Source organism: Aulostomus chinensis, chromosome 7 (genome assembly GCF_037954235.1).
Source record: "Aulostomus chinensis isolate RoL2024-O1b breed Wild chromosome 7, RoL_Achi_v1.0, whole genome shotgun sequence".
In the NCBI taxonomy this organism is placed as follows: Eukaryota; Metazoa; Chordata; class Actinopteri; order Syngnathiformes; family Aulostomidae; genus Aulostomus; species Aulostomus chinensis.
The window spans coordinates 29575068-29588549 of record NC_141326.1 but is presented as its reverse complement, the minus strand read 5'-3'; the positions used below and the strand labels follow the sequence as shown (position 1 = coordinate 29588549).

Below are 13482 nucleotides of genomic sequence, written 5' to 3'. Positions count from 1 at the left end.
GGTGGTGTCATCTAGAACTAACATCCACCTGCTTTGCTCAGCTTCTCTCATATTTCTACAGCTGCCAGGAACTGTTTCACCTCTATGGCTCTGACCACAGCGGAACTCCTGCATGGCTTCTTTGTGACTCCAGAATGCAGGAAGAGCCAGCCACCTATATTTAGCTTGAAGCTAACAGAGGCTGACAGTGAACAACAGCTGACCTGTCCATGAACATCCTTTTACAAACTCTCAGTTGCATCACACAGTGGAACCCAGAACATAACAAACAACAGAACTTGCATTTCGTCTCTGCTGCTAATGAATGCTAGCGGACGCTCGCGCAGGGTAGCGCTGAAGCAGTGTTGTACTTTGTTTGTTTTAGCTTTAATCAGTGTTTGTGGATTACGGAGCCTACGGCTGGTCCAGAAGATGTGGATCATCCTGAATAATGCTCTTGAGAATTTGTGAACGGATGTTTTTGGACAGTTTAGCCGTTGTTAGCCATCAGTCTCCATTAGCTTCAAGCTAAATGTACATAGCTGGCTCTTCCTGCATTCTGGAGTCATAATAAAGTGATGCATCAGGGTAAAAAATGTGAGGTCAAGACTCCTATCGGTGAGAATGTGGAAGGCAAACATATCGGCTGAAGTTCTGCTTAAGCTGAGCGATGTGAGTGTTCAGACGTTGGTCACAGCAGGATGAAACACAAGTGAGTAAAACCCACGTGTGTCAGTGTTGTGTGCGACTCCGCCTCTGAGCTCGGTGGTGGACCAGCAGGAACCCTCACCCGCTGGGTCGTAGGTCACGTCTGAGATGCCTTTAGAGATATTTGGGGTAACGGGTGAGCTTCGGGAAGGTAGACGCTCGCTAACTGAGCCTGCAGTATTCAGGTCGGGCAATAAAATGAGCCTTGACATTTCTGAACTTCCTATAAAATGTTTGCCTTCCTTCTCCTGCAGCGTATATGCTGGGTAATTATGTGGTGGGAGCAGGAATGCAGGGCTGATGTACAGTAAGAGAGCCTGGATCTGCTCCACCTTCCTGCTGGTAAAGGAAGGTTCTGGGGGCTGCTGTTGCAGGATGTGCTGCTGATGGAGAATTGTTGGGTGGAGGTTCATTGAAGGAGGGAGGTGCTGGACCTGCTCTACTTGGACAGAGTCAGGACAGGACTTTGGTTGGGGTTTGGTGCCATAGAAATAAAACTGACTTGACTTGACGGGAGTGCTTCTGCACACGCTGCCCGGAAGGCTGGGGCCTGAGCTTCGGAAGTCTTGACCATGACTCAGCCAGAAGCCGTCTTCTCACTCAGCGTTGCATTTCTGACGGTCACAAATATAAATCCTGTTCTGACAAAACATGATTATAAGACATAACATGTTATGAGCCTTTTGTTGTTCTGTAGAAAATGTCTATCCTTTATTTATCCAGGAAAGTCCGACTGAGACACGATAACTCCTGCCAGACTGTCTTAGCCAAGAAAAAAATCATATAAAAATATGGAAAAAAAACTGCCATAAAAACAAAGAACGACAAAAGTACAACCTGTAGAAGGAGGAGCAACGTGAAAAAATATGTGAAATATGATAATAGAAAAATCAGAAGCTCAGATTCAGAGAAATAGATGTAACTTCCATCCCTCCATGTTCTCCCTCTCCTCCTGTCCAGGGTGGTGGGGGTGGAGCCTATCCCAGCAGCCTTCCCCCTGGACAGGTCACCAGTCCATGGCAGGGTCAACACATAGAGACAGACAACCATTGGCTCTCCCAGCCACGCCTACGGTCAATTTAGAGTCTGGATTAACCTGGTCCCTCTTGATGTCTTTGGACTGTGGAGGAAGCTGGAGTACCAGAGAGAACCCAGCAGGAACAGGGAGAACATGGAGACTCACCCAGAAAGACCCCGTGCTGCAGCCGGGGCTCCACCCACAACCTTCTTGCTGGGGGCCACCGTGAGGACCACTGCTCCACCCTGCTGCCCGAGATGTAACTTGATAAAATAAAAGTTGATTTTATCATCTGTTTGACCAGAGAGGGCACGGTAATTTCATGATGCCAAAAGAGAAATGTGACGCCACCGTGAACGAGCACCTGAGCCAGGCTCCAACCTGACAGCAGCGTGGTGGAACACAGCCGTGCAGTGTAGAACATTGGAGCTGCTGCTTCGGGGCTGGAGGTCAGTTTGACATGAACAAACTCTGCGTTGAGGAGGAAGTTAATGGATCGTGTGTTTTAATTGCAGTGTGAAGGAGAGTTGCTCGGTGGTTGGTGGTGAGGGGGTGGATGTCCTGTCGCTCTGCAGCAGCCGCTTGAATGTGTGAAGCGTTATTTGTTGTTTGGCAGAGATGAGGAGGAGCCAAACGTACAATAGCAGGGCACCCCCACCCCCACCCCCGCCGCCTGGGGAACTCCAGGGACCTGAGACAGGGAGACAGACACAATTCAGCAACTGATCAGATGGGAGATGGAAGTGGCGGTGGAGGCATCATCCACCAGGAGGAGTCAGGAGTGACAGGTATGTCCTCGTCTTTGTTGAATAGTGTGGACCAGATCATAACCCCCAGGTGAGAGGAAGCAGTGGTGGACGAGGGAGGTGGAAGCTGACCGTATTTGGGTTTCTAGGGCTTAAATGGCACTTCCTGTAACTACCAGGTGGCGCTACAACTTAAATTTAGCTACTAGATGTTTCCAGGCCAGGGCTCTCATCAAAGATCTGACCGGCTGGAGTCCAGCGACTACAGTTTCCTGTTTTCTGTTCAAATATCAAATATGGCCACCTCCTCGTCATGGTAACGTCGTATAACGATCTAATGGGTCCTTGGGAGGCCCGGTGGAGCAGTGGTCCTCCCTGTGGCCCCCAGCAAGAAGGTTGAGGGTGGAGCCCCGGCTGCAGCACGGGGTCTTTCTGGGTGAGTCTCCATGTTCTCCCTGTTCCTGCTGGGTTCTCTCTGGTTCTCCAGCTTCCTCCACAGTCCAAAGACATCAAGAGGGACCAGGTTAATCCAGACTCTAAATTGACCGTAGGCGTGGCTGGGAGAGCCAATGGTTGTCTGTCTCTATGTGTTGGCCCTGCCATGGACTGGTGACCTGTCCAAGGGGAAGGCTGCTGGGATAGGCTCCACCCCACCACCCTCAACAGGAGAAGAGGGGGAAGATGGATGATGGTTCTTCCTTGGCTCGTTCTACACCCTGGAAATCGTGAGTCGTATGTCAGTGACTGTTCTCTAGGGAGGGAGAAGCCATCAGCATTCTTGCGCTACCATGAGGCCGCAGTGAGGAACAGCAGCGGGAAAGGACATTGGCACGGACGGTAGCTTCATGACTACGCTGTGAATGTAAAACGCAGCTCAACTCCGCAGCAGCGAGGGGTCGAGGGGGGGGCGAGGGCTTTGGTGTTAGGAAAGTCATTAAATCACATCTGGAAACTGCAGCAGAGACGCCGGAGCTCAGAAACCACATCATTGCAACTCCACCGAGGCCGACCCGAATACAACCAGTGTGATGGAGCGCAGAGCCGTCAGGATGCTCCAGACAAGCCCGTCCATAGGACCTGACGAGGATCTCACAGAGCCATAAAACACCACCCATAGGTGGAGCTTTGGAGGCACTACATGAAATCAACACCTTTGTTAGGAAAGTAGTTCCTAGTTGCTATTTATCAGATTTTTTTTAAATCAAAATGCCATTTTGAGATGTTATTTCAGGGATGTTGAACAAAACCCTTGTTGTGTTACTGCAGGCAAAGGCTTCTGACACTCCTGCTCTGTTAGGACATGGATTACGCCGGCCATGACCTTGAGAGTTGGTAAACAGACATTTTGGATGGTTTTGCTGTTTTTAGCTCTTTTAGCTAAAAGCCAGATATACGTGGCTGGCTCTTTCTGCATTCTTGATACACAAACAAGCGATGCAGGAGGGAAAAAAACAACTTTGTGAGCTCGAGACTCCGGTTAGTGAAAAGGACACACACTCCATGCAGATTACATTAATTTGTAACTGCAAATGGGCACAATCACTGCATGCTGAGTCAAACCAGTTAGACTCGCCGTTTCTTTGACACACACACACACACACACACACACACACACACACACACACACACTGGTGTCACTCTGTCTCTGGTTGTTCACATTAAAACTGGATCGTTAGCTGCTAACCCACGACCACCATCATATTTTCCAGATTGCGAGCTGGTTATGAATTAAACAGTCGTCTGGAGTCGTGCAGCTCACCATCATCCCATCTGCACACAGCCTGACCAGCACAGACAGAATCCAGAGTAAACTGGCAGGTTTTGTGAAGTCAATTTCCATATTTCGTGGTCGGTACTTTGTCAAGCTTGTAAACACTCCTGGTTGTCAGCTGACAGTCTTTCATGGGGGATTTTCACTCGTTTTTCTTGCAGAAGGCTTCTGCCTCTGAGACTCTTCAGTCAGAGCATCTGATGCCCTCTTGAGTGGCTGAACTGGCTCTTTACGATTGTCAGCACTGCAGAAGTAGTTTTTCCAAATAGAACAGAAATAGAAAGAAAGAATGAACAGATTTTAAAACGTGCTTCTTTGGCTCTGCTGCAACTGTTTCTGCCTGTCAAGGACGAGCCAGTGCTGCTTCAATGAAGCTGTCCTAACTCCAACTCTTCAGGAGCGATTTGGCTGATTTCCTTTGGTAAATGTTCGCTTCACATCATGCGAAAAGCTGCTGAGCAGTTTAGATTTAGTTTTGACTTCAAATAAAATAAAAAGTGAAAAAGCAGATGAGCAAAAAACCCATGAACCGAAACAAGCAGACAAATCATTGCTTTACGTTTGTAGCGTAATCCCCTCAGTTCACACAGGAGTCCTGCCCTGCTCTTCTAGTTTAAAAGTTCAATCAGAAGCCTTGGATTTTAAAGTAGATTCAGTCATGCATCTTCAGTCCAGCAATGATTCATCTTTGTGAATCAAGAACAGAACATCTGGTTTTATGATCAATGGACCGAGTGTGAGCCACTGAGAGATTCTTCCAGGAGTCTCCGACGATCCGGAGCATGTCGCATCATCTCTTTGCACGGAGGCTTCTCTTTCACCTCTAGAGTGTAAAGTTTGCTTCAAGAATTTACCAGTATTGAACTGAATCTTCCCCCAACCAGTGAAATGTTCCCCATCCCTCTGGCAGCAACACCGGGCCAAAGCCACAAGCCACAAGCCCGCCATCGATCCAGCCCACCACTTGGAAAGGTGTTGTTTTCCTGTGATTCTGCTGCCTGCTCACTCAGGCCAAAGAAAATCCCATTTTAACTTCATCCGTAACTTGCTTCCAAAATCCATCAGGCTTGTTTAGATGTTCCTTTGCAGATGTCTGACTCAGAGCTGTGCGGTGAAGACGATGAGGGTCGTATTTGTGCAGGTGTTGCTGTGCAGCAGAAGAATGAGCGGCCTCTCCGGGGTGGGCCAAGCCCCCCCCCCCCCCCCCGAGGGCCGCGCTCATACCAAGGTTTGGATCCGAGCAGTCCTCTGATCATTCTCTTGGTCCTAATTTCATCAGTAACAGAGGAATCAACAGGAAAATGCTTAGCTCGCTTCTCTCAGAGAGGAGCAGACAGGAGCTCACAGCCGCGGACGGCTCGGAGAAGCGTTGACATTTCCTGGCAGTGCATCAACTTCTCATTCAAATCAACTTCAGCTGCAAACACACGCGATTCAGACTCAAGCTTTGGGATGTGTGAGCAATCTTTGTTTGATGCATGAAGATTCAGGAACTGTGTGGTGAGCTGAAGAGTGCTGCTGCCCTTAACTGGAGGGAAATTTACACTCCTGCAAAAACAGACTAAACAGAATTACACTGTTTGAGCAAAACAAGCAAATGTCAATTCCAGTGCGTCCAGTAGCCAGTGAGACTTCGGCCGTTCCAACTAACAGGCCGCGTCCCCCGAGCGCTGCTGTCCTCATCTGGATTTAATTAGGAGAGATCAGCTACTTCTCAGTGTTGCGCTGAATTTGTCAGGGACAAAATCAAGGGAATTTTCTTGTATCAGGGAGAACTCGGACTTGAGTTTGGGGGGTCTTTGGTATGGTTTGGAACCACGTTGCTTCAGGAGGTTGTGGTTTGCAGGACATCCTGGGTGGCTTCACCACACTCTTGGATCAGCAGCACCAGAAAAACCATCCAGCTGGGTGATTATGAAACTGGTGTGAGAGGAACGTTCCCAAGTTGAGCCGGACGTGAGGAAACTTTTTGAGAAATTGCAGCCCTTTTAAACAGCTTCAAAGGAAACACTTCAACAGAGTATCTGTGAGTTCTCCTCATCTTCCTCCAACAGCTTCCTCTTCATCTTTGCCCTCATTAATCCACATCCAAGATTACTCCAGTCGTAAAGTTCTCACGCCCCTAAACGTGCCAGAACACATCAGCTTCAGTCCAGCCCCTGCCCAGATGATCGAGAAGCTTAGATGATTGGAGAAGCCCCAGCGCCGCCGCGGTTTATGCTCCCTGCTCTGGTTGCAATCCCGCAAGGAGAATGATGGGAGATTTTCCGTGGCGTCCTTGGAGGCTACTTCAGTGGCCATGTTTCCCAAGAGCCAGGTCACGATGCCTTTCCCACTAACTTTGGAAAAACTTAAATATGAATTACTTGCATATGAGGGGGCGCCAAGAGCAATTACATGGGGAGGGAGTGGGGGGGCATGAAGAGCTGGAGGGAGGAAAGAAGAAAAGGAAACACAAGAGAACAAAGAGACTGAACATGTTGGTTTTTAAAGCTTTGTAGCAGGAGATCCTGAAGATGAAAGCTGCCTCAGAAACACTCACCTGCTGCTGATCACCTTCTGATGGGTTCACTGGCAGGTTTACACATTCGTGTGTTTTACCAGTAAATGTAGACGATTTGGACTTCCCTGGCGCCGATGCCGTCAGACTGTTTATCTCATCCCCCTCAGTCGTCTGTCCCTCTGTTCGGGGATGCAGCTCAGTCAGGAAGAAAGACATTGAATCTCCTCAGTGGGGGAGTTAAAATGTATGCAATAAAACTGTCTGACAGGAAAACCCTCTGCTGGTGGGTTAAGTCCCCGTCAGTAAGACTCAGAGACGTCAGGCCTGAGGTGGTTTATGTTTTCCTATGTGTTTGAGGCGGAATGATAAATAGAGACCAGAGGACGGGAATGTTCACAACCCGTGATATCGAGCAGTTGTCTGTGTCAAAGTCTGTCCCTGAGATCAATGGAGGCCTTTTGAAGGTCCCGTGAAATGGAAGTGACCAGTTCCTCCTGTGAATCCAGCAGTCATCGTTACTATCTCTCAATAGACGCCAAATAAACTTCAAAAAAACACTAGATTCATGCCTTCTCTCTTCCTGGGAAAAGAATTCAAATGTTGGATCATTAATCTTGCACAGGAACAGCTGATAAACTGTTTTGAGAGCCATCGTGTCCTGATGGGATCTGACAGGTCTAACTGAGGGTTGCAGTTATCGCTCAGCTACCGACCATTTTGATCCAAACCAGCGCTGAGAGGACAAATACGGGAAAATACTGGAATTTCCTTGTAAGTCTAAGTCTTATCGCTGTCCTCACTGCGTCAGCGACTCCACAAACTTCCTCCTCATGTCCGTCCTGCACCTCTGAGAACAGGGAAGCTTTGTGATTTGTTGTGGGATTTGGATCATTCACCTCAGTGACCATCACTCATGTGTCCTCTCTCAGGCCTGCCTGATTGTTTCTGCTCACTGAAGCTCATGATGTGTTTGTTTCCCTTCCAAACATGTCATTTCTCCTCTCTGCTTGTGTAGGACCACTAATTGTTCCATGAGGACTTGGGGGATATGGCACTGATGGGGCTCCGTCTCCTGCTGCCGGTGTTGTGGGTCTGCCTAGAGGTGAAGACCCGAGTTCAGGGCGACCCGGGGAAACCAGCTCGAGCTCCTCTCATCCCTCACCGGCCGTTTGTTGTGGTGTGGAATGCTCCAACTGAGTCCTGCCGCCTCCGCTTCAAGGTGGACCTGGACTTGAGTGTCTTCGACATAGTGGCGAACCTGAACGAAACCCTCAGCGGACCGAATGTGACCATATTCTACCACAGCCATCTGGGATATTATCCGTACTACTCCAACTCTGGGGTCCCTATCAATGGTGGACTACCACAAAACCAGAGCATCTTCAAACACCTGAGCAAGGCCCGGGCCGATATCGACAAACTCATCCCCCACAAGGATTTTCGAGGCCTGGGCGTCATCGACTGGGAGGACTGGAGGCCTCAGTGGGTCCGAAATTGGGGCACCAAGGACATCTATCGTAACAAGTCCAAGGAACAGATCCGGAAACTTCACCCACGCTGGCCAGAGAGCAAAGTCGAGAAGGAGGCAAAGGAGAGTTTTGAGAGGGCGGGGCAAGCCTTCATGAATCTGACCCTGGCGCTGGCTGAGTCTCGCAGGCCGGATGGGCTGTGGGGGTTCTACCTGTTCCCAGACTGCTACAACTACGGGTTCAAACAACACCCCCAACGGTACACGGGTGAGTGCCCCAATGTTGAGCACGTCCGCAACGACCACCTGATGTGGCTGTGGAAGGAGAGCACGGCTCTGTACCCATCCATCTACCTGGACTACGAGCTCAAGTCTTCCCCCAACACTGTCAAGTATGTCCACTACCGAGTGAAGGAAGCCATGAGGATTGCGTCTATTGCCCGTACAGACTTCACTTTACCCGTCTTTGTCTACTCCAGACCGTTCTATGCCTACACTTTTGTGGTTCTTTCAGAGGTGAGTTAACAGGGGTGTCAGGGCGTACGCCTTGTACCCGTCTGGATCAAGTAGAAATACAAAGAATTTGCAAACCAACTAACAAAACAAAATGCTTCCAGACTTCCAAACTCCGACCTCATCTGGCTATCTAGAAGGCTGCACGCCAGTGGTTGTGTTTGTGTGACTCGAGTAATTAAACTGTTTTAAGCCATTATTTTTTATGGTAGCTTGGGCACATGAGACCATGTGCTTGACAGACGCTGCTCTGAGAAAAAGACTCGGTGTCGCCCAGAGAGTATTTCTGGGTGTGAAGCAGAGAAGATGACGGTAGATTCTGATAGTCAGACTGAGTTGTTCACAGGAAAGAAATGACCCCCCCCCCCTTCCTCTTTTAGAGCGACCTGGTTCACACGATTGGTGAGAGCGCCGCCTTGGGAGCGTCAGGAGTGGTGCTGTGGGGATCGTCAGAGTACGCGCGATCACAGGTAGTCACACTAAACTGTAGGTGAGCCATGAACTCCCCGGATGGAAGGAAACCGTCAAATGTACGGATTTAATGTGGAGAATTTTGACCTCTTCTGTAAAGGTGATTTGTAGTTACCTGACGCAACATGTGAGTTGTTCTACCTTGAAGACTTGAGGAGACATTGATGACATTTTAGATGTTTCATGAGTGTAATACGAACAGTGGGGCAAAAGCATGTGAATGTACACAAAAGCCGAAGGGCCACACTTCCTTTTTATTTCTTTTCTTTTTTATCTGCTGGAAGCTGGAACAAAAGGTTTTGCGGACGTTGACAATTTTCTCAAATTTTTGTGAACGCTCAGAGGATGTTTATTAAAAAAGGTGAGGTCGTCTCAAGCATTTTTGGTTTTAACATGAAAACAAAACAATTTAATGTCGGGAACTCAGAACTTTATGGATTCTCTCCTCCTGCAGAGGAACTGCCTGACGGTGAAGAAGTACATCGACGGTCCACTGGGACATTATGTCATCAACGTCACCTCTGCTGCCAAGCTGTGCAGCAAAGCCCTGTGCAAGAAGAACGGCAGGTGCATACGCAAGAGTCTGGACTCAGGGGCCTACCTGCACCTGAACCCGCGCTTCTTCAACATCCACCACAACCCATCGCCGACGGGCCCCCGCCTCCACGTCAGCGGTCACCTCACCAACCACGACATCGTGGACATGAAGCACAGGTTCACCTGCCAGTGCTACCAGGGCTGGACAGGCGTTTACTGTGAGATTCCCCAGGCACCGGCACCTCCTCGTCCTCCCCCGACTCAGCCTGGCATCCTTCTGCCTCACCCCCGGGAGAACGGCCTGCTGGGAGACATCCTGCTCTTCTTATCCCTCCATTTCTCCTGCCTGTGCATCATCATGTTCCTGGGACTCTGTCTCATTATCAAGTGTCTGATTCTGTAGATGCTGAGACTCACTTCCAGGACTGGAGGCGGACCTTAAAGTGACGCATCACCCAAGAGTGTCTTTTGCAATTCAAAATATATTTGCACTCACAAATAGGAGACATTAGCTGGCACGTGGCTGGATCCTTCTGCACTCTGGAGTCACAAAGAAGCAGGGGCGCCATATTGGGGGGAAGTTAGGACGATTCTATGGGCCCATCACTGACAGCCCCCCCCCCCCCATTAAAAAAGAATCACAATTAATATTTTATATAGAAGAAAATAATTAAATAAACGGTCCCTTTGTCTTCATAAAATGTAAATCAGAGGTCTCTACTGTATTTGGGCAAATTCATATCCATCCTCCCCCCATCGACATGAAATGGCACAGCCCTGCCAGAGTGGCGCTAGTCAGCAGTGCCGCAGACAGACAGGAGTTGCACACTTAGTGAGCTAAAGGCTGCAGCAGTGTCTTGAAAAACAAAGTCTGGGTCACAAGAAGAGGAGGGAAAGAAGGGAGAGAGGAAGGAGAGAAGAAAGGGCGACGATACGACTCGCAGTTCCTCTCAGGAACGGTTGGTTTAGTCTGTGAGGGGTTCATGTCCACAGCAAGATGAACAACGTTTTAGCTAATTATGGTCAATGGGTCGTCCCCACCCTCCCTACCAGACTCAGCAGCTGATGTCAGCAGGGGTGCCGCCTCCCCCACAACTCCCCCCAACCCAGTCAACCCCAACAAGGAGGTGAGCAGGTGGCACACACACGGCTCCAGTGGCCTTTGGTGATGGGACCCAAAGTGCCTGGCGGCGCCCCTGCACGGAAATACTTAAGGAGGGGAAGATGTCTTTGTCAGCTCATGATTCCTATTTGTAAGTATTTGAAATGCAAAAAAACAAAACAAAAAAACACTTCTGGGTGAAGTATCTCTTTAATTGCGATCAGCTGGAGCTCCTTTAATGTTTGCCGTGTCATGAAGTTTACAGTCATTTGTTTTAATTTGTTGTAATGAGTGTGAAACTCTAATGAGGCTGAGATCACAACTCGCACTTCATCAGCCTGCTGAGTGGATCTGAGTGCCGCCAGCAGTGGCAGGCCAGGTCACAAGACCACAACTTTACAACAGTGCCTGTTTGTCCCGCGGGAATGGGAGGGACTCTGTTTTGGGGATGAGAGCAGGGAGGAGACAGCTGAGCTTGACCTTGGTGATTTAATGACAGCTTGAAGTTTCATCACGTCACCCGTGTTTCCGTCTGCAGCAGCGGGAGCCATGCTACCCATCCCTCGTGTCCTTTATCTGTAGTTCTTACGGAGCCCTGCAGGGGTGTGAGAGAGAGTAAAGAGAGAGAGAGAGAGAGAGAGAGAGAGGATGGTGACCTTAGTTTAGTGTACTAATTAGCACAAATTAGCAGCTGTAATTGAACAGTTGTGGATTCAGGATGTGTTAGCTGAGTGTCGCAGAAAGTCTTGACTCTGTTGTGACCCGTTTGTTCTCTTGTCCCCCGAAAGGGTTGAGTAGAATGGTTCTGCGGTTGTTGAGTTAGAGTAGAACATGGTGAGAAATGATCTTGATGCAGTGTCAGAGTTACTGTAGCTGATCAGAGCCAAACTCCATTCAGAAAACAAGCGTTTTTAGAGCTGGTTTGGTTGTCATCCCTGCAGAACTCTTTCCATGCAGAAAAAACCCAGTTCCATCAGCTTCAAATTCAATTCATGTTCAGTGTTGCTATGCAAAATAAAGTCCCAAACTGTGAAGAAAACTTTGAGACGTGCAAATGAAACTCGTTTGAATTAACCTCAAGCAGCAGATCTCAGTCAGAATTGAGACGTCGTCCTGACCCTCCGTCTGAAGCGGATTTCACGGCTCCTCATGAGGAAGCAAACGCGTCCATATGTGTCTTCCCTCTCATTGTCCACTGGTGGTGACTAACGGCCGGGGAAATGAACGCATCCGGCTCTTTTCCCTCTTCATCCTCTGGACCTTTGGCCGAGAACACAGGAAATGAAGTTGTCAATGAAGTTTGGATCAGGAATGACGTTTCACTGACAGGCTTCTGCTCCGTTTGTTCAACTCCGGTGTAAAGAGTTCATCCAAAACAGTGTCTCATCTTTCTAATTAAACAGAGGCTCATCATTCAATAAGTCCTAAATATACAGAACGCAAACACCTGTAATTTCACAGCCCACGGACTTTTGTTTGTGTCTGTACTTTAACTAATTACCATAATCAGCTTTCGTTGAGCGCCAGCAGACAGCGCTCTGCTGCAGACGCTCTACACGGCCGACTCTGACGGTCACTGCCAACGCCGTCGCTCGGCGAGCTGCTGAAGTGAAACCTCCAGTGCATCGCGTCGCCGTGCTGCAACAGTTGGTTCTCTTCAATGTTGTCGAGCGGCAGCAACATAAAGTTGTTGTCCTATTTTAGAGTGCAAAGGTTCTTTTACTAGATGACATCCTACGAGAAACAAACCCTGTTTCTTGTGTGCGTGCGTGCGTGTGTGTGTGTGTGTGTGTGTGTGTGTGTGTGTGTGTGTGTGTGTGTGTGTGTACTCAATCAGTTGGACTGTTGCTGACTTTGCAGCACTCGGCAACACTGAGCTGGAAAAAAATGGGGAAGAAATGTTATTTTTATTTCAGTTTAGCAATTTTACACGTTTTACAAATCCTAAGAAACTGTTTGGATCGTCACAGAGACTCCAGGGCAGTGGCGGCCGCGAGCCCGAGCTGTCACGCTGTCAGGTTGTCCGTCTCGTCACCAGAATTTGTGAGCTGTAAATATAATCAGTTCTGGCCGGTGGTGGAAAGAATCTTGCAACTCTGAATTAATCTTTCAAATAATTAACTTGAGTGACATCATAACCACTGAGAGCTGAATCGTCTTCAGCGATTGACTAAATGGTTGGTTGCGTTGACGCGTTGTCAGAAATTCAAAACCACAAACAAGAAGGAGACGGCGCTGCTTCATTCAAGAGTCACCATCTTTCCGATCCGGGCACCGGCTGTGTTTGCACCTTCAGCCAAGCCTCAGCTCTGACTCATTTAGTCCGAGGTAAATCAGGAGAATTCAACACAAAAACACGGCCTGGCTAATAAGATCGGATCGAAATGCTTTGGACACTCAGAAGTTGCAGGTTTTTTCGCAGTCAGAACAAACAAACGTCTCCTGAGCTGCTGAAACAAACTACAGGCCAAATATTAGAGAGACTCCTGCTCCAAGGGTCGGTCCCGTCATCATCATCGCCTCCCTGCTGCCTCCCATCACCTTCATCTGCTGCTCCTGATTACAGGCGGGGAGGGAAGGAAATAACATTTGTATACAAACCATTAAGACGGTCTAAACAGTCAGCGATGGAGGATCCAGCTGGACCCAGTGGCTCGGCGCCAGAA

At 48.8% G+C, this 13482-nt stretch overlaps 1 protein-coding gene across 3 annotated transcripts; it reads left to right on the top strand.

Annotated features, from left to right (window-relative positions):
* Window positions 1-2272: 2272 nt before the first annotated feature.
* On the top strand, window positions 2273-12244 carry hyal6 (hyaluronoglucosaminidase 6). 3 transcript variants are annotated; one of them, XM_086209814.1, is made up of 4 exons: window positions 2273-2493; window positions 7741-8709; window positions 9087-9176; window positions 9632-12244. In XM_086209814.1, exons 2-4 carry the CDS (start codon window positions 7774-7776, stop codon window positions 10115-10117), a joined length of 1512 nt encoding a protein of 503 aa, XP_086065940.1. In that variant the 5' UTR covers window positions 2273-2493; window positions 7741-7773; the 3' UTR covers window positions 10118-12244. The 3 variants fall into 3 exon arrangements, with proteins under 3 accessions (XP_086065940.1, XP_086065942.1, XP_086065941.1); XM_086209816.1 differs by lacking the exon at window positions 2273-2493 and adding an exon at window positions 3036-3176; XM_086209815.1 differs by lacking the exon at window positions 2273-2493 and adding an exon at window positions 6132-6248.
* Window positions 12245-13482: the final 1238 nt, after the last annotated feature.